At 41.8% G+C, this 10,947-nt stretch overlaps 1 protein-coding gene across 1 annotated transcript; it reads left to right on the top strand.

Moving 5' to 3' along the window:
• The first annotated feature begins 4,430 nt into the window (after positions 1 to 4,430).
• On the top strand, positions 4,431 to 9,020 carry LOC139135329 (uncharacterized). Its single transcript, XM_070702670.1, has 2 exons — positions 4,431 to 4,714; positions 6,266 to 9,020. Exons 1-2 carry the CDS (start codon positions 4,601 to 4,603, stop codon positions 6,614 to 6,616), a joined length of 465 nt encoding a protein of 154 aa, XP_070558771.1. The 5' UTR covers positions 4,431 to 4,600; the 3' UTR covers positions 6,617 to 9,020.
• The last annotated feature ends 1,927 nt before the right edge of the window (positions 9,021 to 10,947 follow it).

Genomic DNA, 10,947 nt, shown 5'->3' with positions numbered 1-10,947 from the left:
CGCTAATCAAATCAAGCCACAGATTAGTGCCCGGCCTTGAATATTTAAAAGTCTACTGCGGTATATATTGAAAATTAAGCCCTGTCCAAGGCCAAAAATTGAAATATAGCAGCCCAGTAGAATCCCAGATTGCAATAAACATAACATAGTGCGATGTGTGTTTGTTTTCGTGTATATTTGTCCAAAATTTACTCTCTTCAAGTCAGTGTGGTGTAAGGTCCGAATAAGGCTTCCCTGCAAATAACAACAGTGCATCGATCAGTGACCATGGTGTACTGGTATGTCATCTTGCATCTATTGGCAATTTTCCGGCCAATAAACCTAGGCAAATTATCATCATACATATTAGTTTGTTCATTGCCCCTCGAGTCAGGATTTGTTCCACCGTCACAATTCAAACAGAAAGGGAAACTACTCAACCAGACTCATTAAAGGCAAATCCGATTGACGAAAAATGCGGTAGGTATACGAGTCCCTGGTGTTTTTGTTTCAAGGCAATCTAATGCTGTGTTCAGTTGCATTGTTTTGTGAACATACAGTCGTGTTGAACTATTTGCGTTGCATTGTTTTGGTGTAAGCTTTAGGCTTTTTGCAACGATGCCGAACAAGAGCAATATGCGAGGTTTAGAGCGATGGGAACACTGCCAAAATGAGTAGGAGCTCTAGCGTACATATCACTGCAAGGATTCCACTAACCAAACATTGAATGAAACAAAAGCAAAACGACTCAGATATTATTTTTTAAAATTATTTCCGACAAAGCAAGTTCGTTTCAAGGACACATTTATGAAATATTTCAAAAGTGTCGTATATGAGCTGTGATTTTCGTCTGTCACTTGTGATCACTTCCATAAATGGTTTGGTTGACATGCTGCCAAAACCAGACCATGGCGCAAAGTAAACGTTCTAGGATTTTCCACGACAAGGAAATTTGACACAGCCGCTTGTCTCCCTGTTCTGCGTGCCTGTGGACCTGAAACTACGCCTGGCCATAGACAGTAGAGGGGGTCCCCTCTACTGACTAGTGCCCCTCTATATGGCCTGGCTAACCTTTCATGCGAAAGGATTCTCAGACGTGCCTTTAGATATCAGGATCATAAGACGAAAATGAATGTTCATCAATCAAAAAAGCCCTCAAGAATAATTAGAGTCAATTTAAAAATCCTTGGTTAATGCATAGCATGATTTTATCCGTATTTTAAAGAATTGAAAAACACAACAACAACAACAACAACAACAACAACAACAACAACAACAACAGAACACTGCAATTTGCAACAGTAAAAAATAGTTCAGAACCTTAAACTGGTGAACCTTAAACTGGTTATTTTTCAGACGTTGCTACTTGGAAATAAAATATTATGAGACCATATCTGTCGTGTGTCCACATGCTTTGTCGTTACGGTTTTAGTATTTAAAAGTCCATATGATGTAACTCATAGAGTGGATATGTACTGGTGAACGTATATATATATATATATATATATATATATATATATATATATATATATATATATATATATATATATATATATATATATATATCTAGACGTGGAACTTGTCGTGATTACTCTACAGACTGTTTCATGCGCTTGGCAATCGTCAGGAGTGATGTTGGCGGGCTCGTTGCTACCTATATATAGGGTCAGGTGTATATGCAAACGAGGCGGTTGTTCTAACGCGTTCAAGTGTTATGAGAAGGAATATATATATATATATATATATATATATATATATATATATATATATATATATATATATATATATTGGTGTATACATCGGGGTGAAAATGTTTTAAAATTCTCAGTTTACAATTGGTCTTGAAACGTATAACCACGGTCCCTACAGAGGGACTGTGGTATAACAATATTTTCACAAGCCAATGTTGCAGTCCGATTACTGACCAGAGAGAGGCGATTGACCCAGGCATATATTAAGGCGCCCTCTATCTTGTATACTAAATTTGAACGTCACGACACAGATTTATGACGGACCCTGCTCATGCAAAGCGATTTAAATGTGAATCGTCGTTCGAAGCGTCAGATCGGCGTTGTTTCCTTTGTCAAATAGTTATATCAATGTAGTCATGAAACGCATCACAAATCATCTTGGCACGGAACAAAAAATGTGAAAAAAAGAACTCAGACAACATTAGGTTTCCTTTTGTTATCGGAGATAATCACGCATATCCACCTCATGGCCATTACACACTGCAAGGTGAATGGCATTCATGCAACAGTCCGTTCTGAATTCGGTGAAAACTTAAACAATGAAGCGCTTTTATTTGAAGATGTATTACATTTGAAAAAGAAAACTGAAATTTTCTGTCTCATATTACTTCATCAGTCAAAGTGTGTGAACATAAAAATTCATCCTCTTTGAATTTATGTTTTCTGTTGCACTTTTCTACACAGTATAAAAATATCCCATACTTTCACGATCATATAGATATCATATTTCGACGGGGAATATCAAAATTGATCTGTGTACGCTGTTGACGTGCTTTCTCAAGGGCGTTCTCTTTGTAATTATTTCGGGTCACGGAAAGAGTCTGTTTTCATCAGTTCGACAGCACAAGCCGAGCGTTACTCTACACCCCAGCCCTCGTCACCAGCTGTGTTAGTTGGTCGGCGGCTTCTTCCAGCATCCAGCGTCCAAAAGGAGGTGTAATAGTGTGACAAGCGCGTTTTCAAGTGATCGTGGGAACGGTGAAGTGCTCTACCCGTTGTGTGAATCGGTTGATAAGTGTTTCCTTTTAATGATAGCTTTTTTCTTTCTTTTTTGTCTCCCTTTGTCGGGCTCCACGCTTTGTCGGTGTCAGGACATGATAGGACGAGTCCATTGCATGAATCATGCTCACGGGGATAAAAATCAAAATTAATACACTTATGAGTAGACGGTTGCTAACTCCTGCCACAGGAAAGTATCGGCGTTCTATACACTGTCTATAGCTCTTTACCGCGTCGAGCGTCCTGCTGATCTAAATGCACAGCGACTACATATAATTGGTCAGCGTATGGAGCTTTCCCATCCAATTATTTGAAAAGTGCAGGCAATGACGACATGTTCTAATCACAAATTACAGGCTGTTTAACAGTAACCGTTCCAAGAGCATCAAGGAGTCCCGAACGCCATGAATAAACGAGGCAAATACTGAAATAGGAGAAAATTTTCTTTCAAAAGTGGCGCAGATACTTCATTTCCCCCCAAGAACAGATACCGTCAATATTATCTTCAAATATATTTAAAATGGAATCATTACACTTATTTGGCAGGATTTCTCCACTCGTTTAGGGAGAGAAACGTGTGTACGGCCGTGACGGGAGCGAGCATTAAGAATTCAGACTATTGAATAGGGCACATCACAGATGGTGAATTCGGAAGAGTACGGGCCAGTCTTGTACGCAGTTAAATGACTTTCAGGGTTCTACCACAGACATGTTTTCCTCCTTGTCCGTTGTTCTACTGTTCACAGCAGTGGCATCTGAATGCTTGTAAGCCGTCCGGTGTACGTTTAATGCGGCCCGTCTCCGGAACTCTGTTTTTGTACAAGAAATCTAACAATACTCCGTTATATCCAACGGTTGCGAATTCCACCTTTGTCTGTCATATTGATCTGCGGTGACAGTTTCTAAAAATAGAACACGATGACATTCGGCGTCGGAATTTCCTGGCGGATGATTCATTCTGATCCAAATGTATAATAAATGTCAGCAGCACAATGTGAAACAATTGCTATATTGCGCGCTCCAGTCGGCCAGTCGTGCTCAATTTGACGGTTAATTAACGCGGTCTTGTGTGTGGCAACAGCGGATATGCATATATTACTTCAGATGAATGAAGAAGCTACTCTCATCCGCGTACAAAAAAAAATCACTTTTCCAATTTAATCTCCTTCGTGGGTATTTTAAGTATATCATTTGTTCAATGCCCGTAAGAATCGTTATCCAGTGTTTCCGACTCGTCGGTAAGTCCATCAGAAAGTCCATCCTCAAACAAAGTTGGAATACAGTTGGCAGTTTCTATTGTGAGGGGTTTCCACTCAAATGTGTCCTGCGGGCATTACGTTTTTCACACAGGTGATGGCTTTGTTTTATCTGACACGCTCATTCATTTCTCAATGTCTAGCATTCTGTGGAATGTCTCTGGAGTGAATGCGTGGTCTTACCGAAAGGGATCTGCACGCCCCCTGACTCTTGATCGAATGTCCGGTTGATCGTTTCGCTAAATTTATCATTTATGTAAAATATGAATGAAAGCTAGGTTTATCATGAGTATGATTCTAAAAAAATGATTTTATTTTGTTCTTAGCCCTTGCAAATAACGGGCAGTTGATTTTCGGTCATCAAACGTCAGCACACACTACTTATTTCGTATTCAGGGAAGAGGGGCGTGACGGGTTGTTGGCACAGCTAATACAACTGCGGGTCGTAAAACACATTCATTATAGAAGTAGTAGGGCTAGGAGGAAGATAGCGGCGCACGAAATATGCTCTGACAACTTCTGTCATTATTCATGCCAGCCAACGTGGAACGAATAAAGCAGCTGGTCCCACGAAACATCCCAAAGCGTTGAGACCTTCACTCGGAGCACGGCAGAATGGACGAAACGTCGCCCGGAAAGAATCGCCCCGATGACGTTCAGCTTGTGGCGGCCGTGAAACGTGAGCCTAGTAGAATGGACACGCTACTGGCAACACTGCAGAGAGACATCGTAAGTGTATTACTCATTTGTTCAAAAAAAAAAAACAAACCAAAGATATTTGGTGACTTGGCACTACATGTCCGACCTTTTTAGACTTGGTAAATTGTAAACAAGCTCGCCATTAAATTTACATCGTTCCTTGAATGGGCCCATCTACCGTGGATTTTAACAGTCTTCGCCACATGTTCAAAGGGGAAATGGTGTCCAACTGCGTCAGCCGTTGAAACGTGATCAAGAATTCAATGCCACGGACACGGACGTTTTTGACTTAAAAGGACAGTTACTCTCATTTCATGACAATATCGTAGTTGACAAATCTATGACCGTTTCACCATTCCATTGCATAAGAGCAGAATGTGGAAACGAAATATGATCTCCCCGTCTCAAATGTTTCAACCGTGGGTGTTGATTGTAAAAACTGCCAGAGCGTAAGTTTCTCTGGACAACCCAAAGACCAACGCATATTGCTAGTTTGTGCATAGCACTGACACTCGGATTTACACTTTACTGTAGATTGTAGTCAAGTGACAAAACAACGGGAAAACAAACCAGCACTTTATTTTTTTTCTTAAAGCCTATTTTTAGATGATGGTAGTCCAGCAACTGAGTGAATGGAGAAAAAGCGTCGAAATCAGTAAATTAACCCTATTGTTTTTGAATAGAACAGAAATCACCGCGAAGCTCCTTAGAGAGCGTACCTTGACAAAAATGCCTTTGTTGGACGTGAATCTGCTCTTTCCGACCCCCATTGTTCTCGGCAATCTTGTCTTGGTGACGTCCACCACCTTCATGAATGTCCAAGTTCTGCTGTAATCTCATGCCGTTACATTATCGCGAAGGTCTAGATTGCCAGCTCCAGAGGGGGTTGATATTAATCAGTTTACCGGCGACGAATCATTTTATTATAATGCAACACGGAGCCCAATATTGCAAATTTCAATCGACAGGGTGTCCGTTGATAATGCAAACTGCCCAATTAGTTCTCAACTAGCAATATTTACAAATGCGGTCTTGCGCAAATATACGATAAGTGATGCAATAGCGGTCAGGCAATGATATTGATTTTCCTGAGAGAGATTACACAGCCAATTATGGCAGAGCGTGGGCATATGATGTAACACAGATATATATGTATCGTGATTGCAACAACAGATTAACTTGCCGAGCTGTTTGTCTCCGGGGGGTTTGTCTGTGCCTCGTTGTGTCTCAACAGTCTATGGTTAACCACCGGTACTTCAGCAATGATAAGATATTCTAGGACATGCAATTATTGACACGTCTTAAGTTGTTTTCGTATATACTGATTTCTAAATTCAAATCCACATCTAATGTGATTTTGTAAAGGACAAAAAAGTTCACAGTTTCTGCTTGTATAGCGCGTCAATGCTTGGGAGTCCCACTGGGAACGCGATACGCGATGTAAGCCGTTGCAATCGTGGAGATTGGCTGTAAAAACAATTGCGAAATGCTTGCACCGCCTACTCGCAAACGGGCATTCACTTTCTAGAGTTAATAGATGTGTATTTACACAGGACGCTATTTTTTGTTTACCCACGACAGAAAACGTTATGTCAGCAAGGGGACCTGGTCTCACAGAAGGTATTACATCTCTACCAGACCTTCGAGGGCGTGATTCATGAGGCGACATCGATCAGCCCGCGGGATGCTCCGACAAAATTGGACGACGAAGATGTTGCCGGGGACGAGGACAGCGGTGTTGCTATGGCTACTAGCGAATTCCAAGATGTGTGCTCATCGGACAGCCGTGGGAACTCGAAGCAAGCCTCGGATTCGGCTGTTGATGACGGAAAGAGTAGCACCCTCGCCTGGTATGAAATAGAGGAAGATGAAAACGATATTGAAACGGAAGTAGACGACTTTACACCAAAGAAGCTGCCCGAAACGGGCTGACCGAAGAGTGGATAAAATTTGGCATTTTCAATTGAAGGGTAAGCACCACGAACTCACCCGTACGGGTGGAAATGAGGCATCAGACAAAGAGGATGACACTGTCTTGTACGACTGGGAAAGTTTCACCGAGGAAGATGACGAAATAACGTTAGCGTACGATTGGGAAGCGTTTGAGAACAGCAGTGACAGGGTTTCCATCAAGACAAGATCTTCAGGTACAGCTTTGAGGACAAAAAAGTGGTACCTAACGTACCCCGTCAGTACGTTCAGCCAGTTGTCAATCAGTCTTACCATGCCAGAGAGCTAATCGGCATAATAGTGAGCAAAAAACCAATGGATTTTCTGAAGCTGTGCCTTCTGGTACAAACAACTCACAACACAGCACGGATCAAGATCATACACTGAAATCATACACTGAAAAGGAGAGAATTGTATAGAAAGATATCAAGTGATATACTTGATAAACTTAGTCGCCGGACGATGAATGAACACTTGGAACCGACTGAAACCCACAAGTCCACGGTCCTGTGCGACCAAAAACACCGGCTTTGTACTTGCTCGCACAACGGTAGAGTCGCGGATGTACGGGCTACCACCAGCGCGTATTCGCGGAAAGAAGACAAAAACAATAACAGCAAACCAAGAAGCAAACATTGGCAAAGCAGCAGAATAATTACGAATGGGTCGCTTGAATGCCGCCCGGGTAACATCAAGCGGAAAAGCCAGGAACGTGAGTACGGGAGAACTGAGACTGTCAGGGCTGCTGGCGGCAAACTTGACACGTCTCGCGGTCATCGCCGATCGGCTTCTGATCACCAGATACTCGAACGCCGACCTCATCAGACAGCTCAGCGTAAGTTACGGAAAGGCGACGATGCCACCATGAAAAGCAACAAAAGGAGAACAACCGATACGTATTTCGCCGAGAGCGATTTTAAACTTCCCGCTGCCCCGATTGATGCATGTTTGCACTCGTGCAGCTTGTCTAACATCGCTGGCGACAGGCGCCCGTTATTTTACGATATCGAAAAAGCTCTGGACAGCGAAACGACAGAATTGCCCAAATGTGAATGTACAGCTATCAGAAAAGAGCGGACAACAGTGAAATTTAGTCATCAATTCGATGACCATCTAACCGGAAACACAATAGGTCAATACGACAGTTCAGACCAAGTTTACGATTTCACTGCTAGCCTGGAGGCAGGTTATTGTGAGGACACGATGCACAAGAGACTTACTTGGGATCTGGCCGATTCCTCTCTGCCCTTCGATGACAGGCCGTTAAGCAGGGACAGAACTCCACATCTACGGGCATCTTACGCCGGACCCAACAAACAATTATTCCCACAGACGCCGCCGTGCAATCCATCATCGAACTTTTCACGGTGCGCAAAACCCAGAAAGACCGCTTCGAGCACCGCCTTGTCGGAGCAGACCCTCGACAGTCCCAGCCACCGTGAATCTCTACGTCTCTGTGGCATACGCTACGCTGGGTTCCAGGCAGCCTGGCCGAGTATAAACACGGTTGGAAACAGGCGGTCTTTCAGTGGATTCACTGTTGTTGAAACGCAGAAGGATAAAAACCGTTGGAAGGCGGAACCTCAACAGCTTCAGCCAACGTATTGCTGAAAAGTACACTTTATTACAGTAATTCCAGGAATACGCTCCACCGGTTGCGACACCGGGCGATTAATGACAGTTTCATCGGTATCACGGTACAGACCACTGGATTTTATTCTGAAAAGTCTTGTCTTGATCACCGAAAGTTCAAACCATTGAGAAGTTCACGCTAAATTTACAACCAGAGTGGAAGTGAAATCCGAAAATACAACGTTCTCGACTGTCTATGGGTACAGGGACAATGAAGTCTTTGCTTTTGGACATTAGTTTGTCAATGTAGCATTGTACTAGCAGCCAGTCATATCGTTCAATATCATGCTAACCCAAAGTTTGCAAAAACATATCCCCCAGTCCTACTGACAGAATGAACGGATAAAGAAAACTGTGATATAACTTCTGACACCCACCAGAAATATATTTTGATTGAGCTCTATAAACGGCTGCTGCAGCATTGTGCAAAACTTGTCAGGCAACATTCTATGGTGTACTTGCCGCCCTTACATGTATAAGTCCCACAGTTTATGTTATTTGAATTCAAAGTTGGATATTTTCACGTTTTTCCCCTGCGACGAATGAAAGTACACATATTAGAACTGAACAAATTTCAGTGGTTCCGTCGAGAAATGGCCAACAATTGCAGGGAAGATTCGTGCGCCCCACCCTATCCTTCCCGATGGAATGCCGTCAATAGATAATCTTGTCAAATATTTGACCTTTTACCTCCAATAGAATGGAAAAACTTAGTTAATAAATAAACGTCGATGGAATATTTCCATGTTTTTAATTCTAGTTTATGAATTATTTTGATATTAAATCTGAACGATGATGTATGCATGTACTGTCGGTAGGGTTGCTGACATACCGGATGTCCGTGTGCCGTGTAATTCACGGAGTGTGATCACAATTTCATTTTGAACAAAACTTACATGAAACTATATGCTCGCTCCACCGTCCGTCAGTGAGTAGGGCCGCCCAGGTGGATGTATTTAAAGCAGTATGCGCCTCGAAAGTAAGAGACTTAAAATTTCTCTCACATTTTCTTCAGGAAATCTTTCAATCATTCGCTTTCAAAACCAAGAATACAAATCGGGTGTCACAGTGCAAACTTGGGTACTAGAGAAACAAATTACCCAAGATTTACAGATATTTGTTATTCGTTATGGCCGTCACCCCTATGTTAACTTTATAGAGAAATATAAAATTTCGATTTTCAACAAAACTATAAGGAATGAATTGTTACATTTTCTTACGTAAAGGGCTTCAAAATGAGCCTCCACAAGTGGTAGATCAGAAAAGAATCGAAAAAGTTTGTGAGTCCAAAATCTGTCCCCGAGGCGCATTCTACCCTAATTGGCTTCTGACAATGCTTTGATGCATGTATAATGGCAATGCGATAATGCCTTTAAGGGACAATAGCTGTAAAGTTTGATATTTCATCACATTTGTTGTATGCAACTTGTACACTTCCTATATACATGTATCTTCCCCAGGGGCATGTTGTATTAGCCATGCTAAACACAATGCATAGTGTACAGTTTGCTATGTTATTATTGAGAATTGAATTCCTTTCATCCGGAGTAGAATTCAGTTGTCAACGACAACCTTGGACATTGCAGTCACACGGGCTTAGTGAACAAGAACAAGAGGTTGTGTTTAAAAACGATGCAAACATACAAAATGGAAAAAAGCATCATCACGTTACAGCTAATGGAACTTTATGAACACCCAACTTCAAACGGCGAATGACCACGGTTGTTGCTAAACTATTTGAAATTACCCGGGAAAATGGATTGATATACGTGCTGCTAAAATGCCAAAAATAGTTTATCCGTGTCTGTTGCCCAATTATAGCAGAACGAGGCATCTGCTTCTCTTGCTACTCTTGTAGTTTGATCATTATCCTGCCAAGTTCATATTACACCATCAGGTCAAGTTAGTTAAAAAAAAGCTGGTGAAGCGCAACAAATCCCGTATGGTGCATTTTAATAAAAAATTGAGCATTTGAAGGCCCTGAAAATATTAGACGAGAACTGACCAAGCCAAGTATAGCAGGTGAAAATACATGTTTTTTGCTGACTTTGGGAAGTGATACTGTCTGGCAGGAAAATGTTCTGCCAAAGCATCATTCCTGTAAACAAGGATATTTGCGAATAGGAGTAAACTTTGCAAATATTACAAAGGTTTAGTTCAGTGTCGTGCAGTCTGCTGACCGAATATTGTCTAAGTCGTTGTTGAAAACTTTCTCAGTTTCCCCTTGTCGGTTGGTTCCTTATGGTAGATGCTCGACGGGTAAACGGTGTGCACTCTTCACAGAACTAGTTAGACTTCAAATTTTTTTTTTCACGATATTTTACTTTCCACACTGTCGAGTCTGCAAGTTTATTAACGTATGGCGGTGTTTTCTACACATGATACATAGTTCCGATATGTAATAAATACGTATCATGTGAAAGTTACTTATCACATCCACAGCCCATGAATCACATATTTATCATGTTTATGGTTTGGTTTTTAGCTTGCGGTATAACTCAGACAAGCCGGAAGCCTGCAGGGTTTACATATTTTGTAGGAAGGCGCGAAAGTCTCGCCTCCCACTGACCTCAAACAATTTTCTGCTGTATCGGCCAGTGGCCCCAGAATTTGACGGTTGAATTTGTAAACTGCTGGCCCATAGTTTAAGACAAGTGGAGACGCGGGAGTTTCACTAGCTC

This window comes from Ptychodera flava, chromosome 6, assembly GCF_041260155.1.
Source record: "Ptychodera flava strain L36383 chromosome 6, AS_Pfla_20210202, whole genome shotgun sequence".
Taxonomy (NCBI): domain Eukaryota; kingdom Metazoa; phylum Hemichordata; class Enteropneusta; family Ptychoderidae; genus Ptychodera; species Ptychodera flava.
Note: the sequence above shows the minus strand (reverse complement) of the source record. Positions and strands in the feature narration are given on the sequence as shown.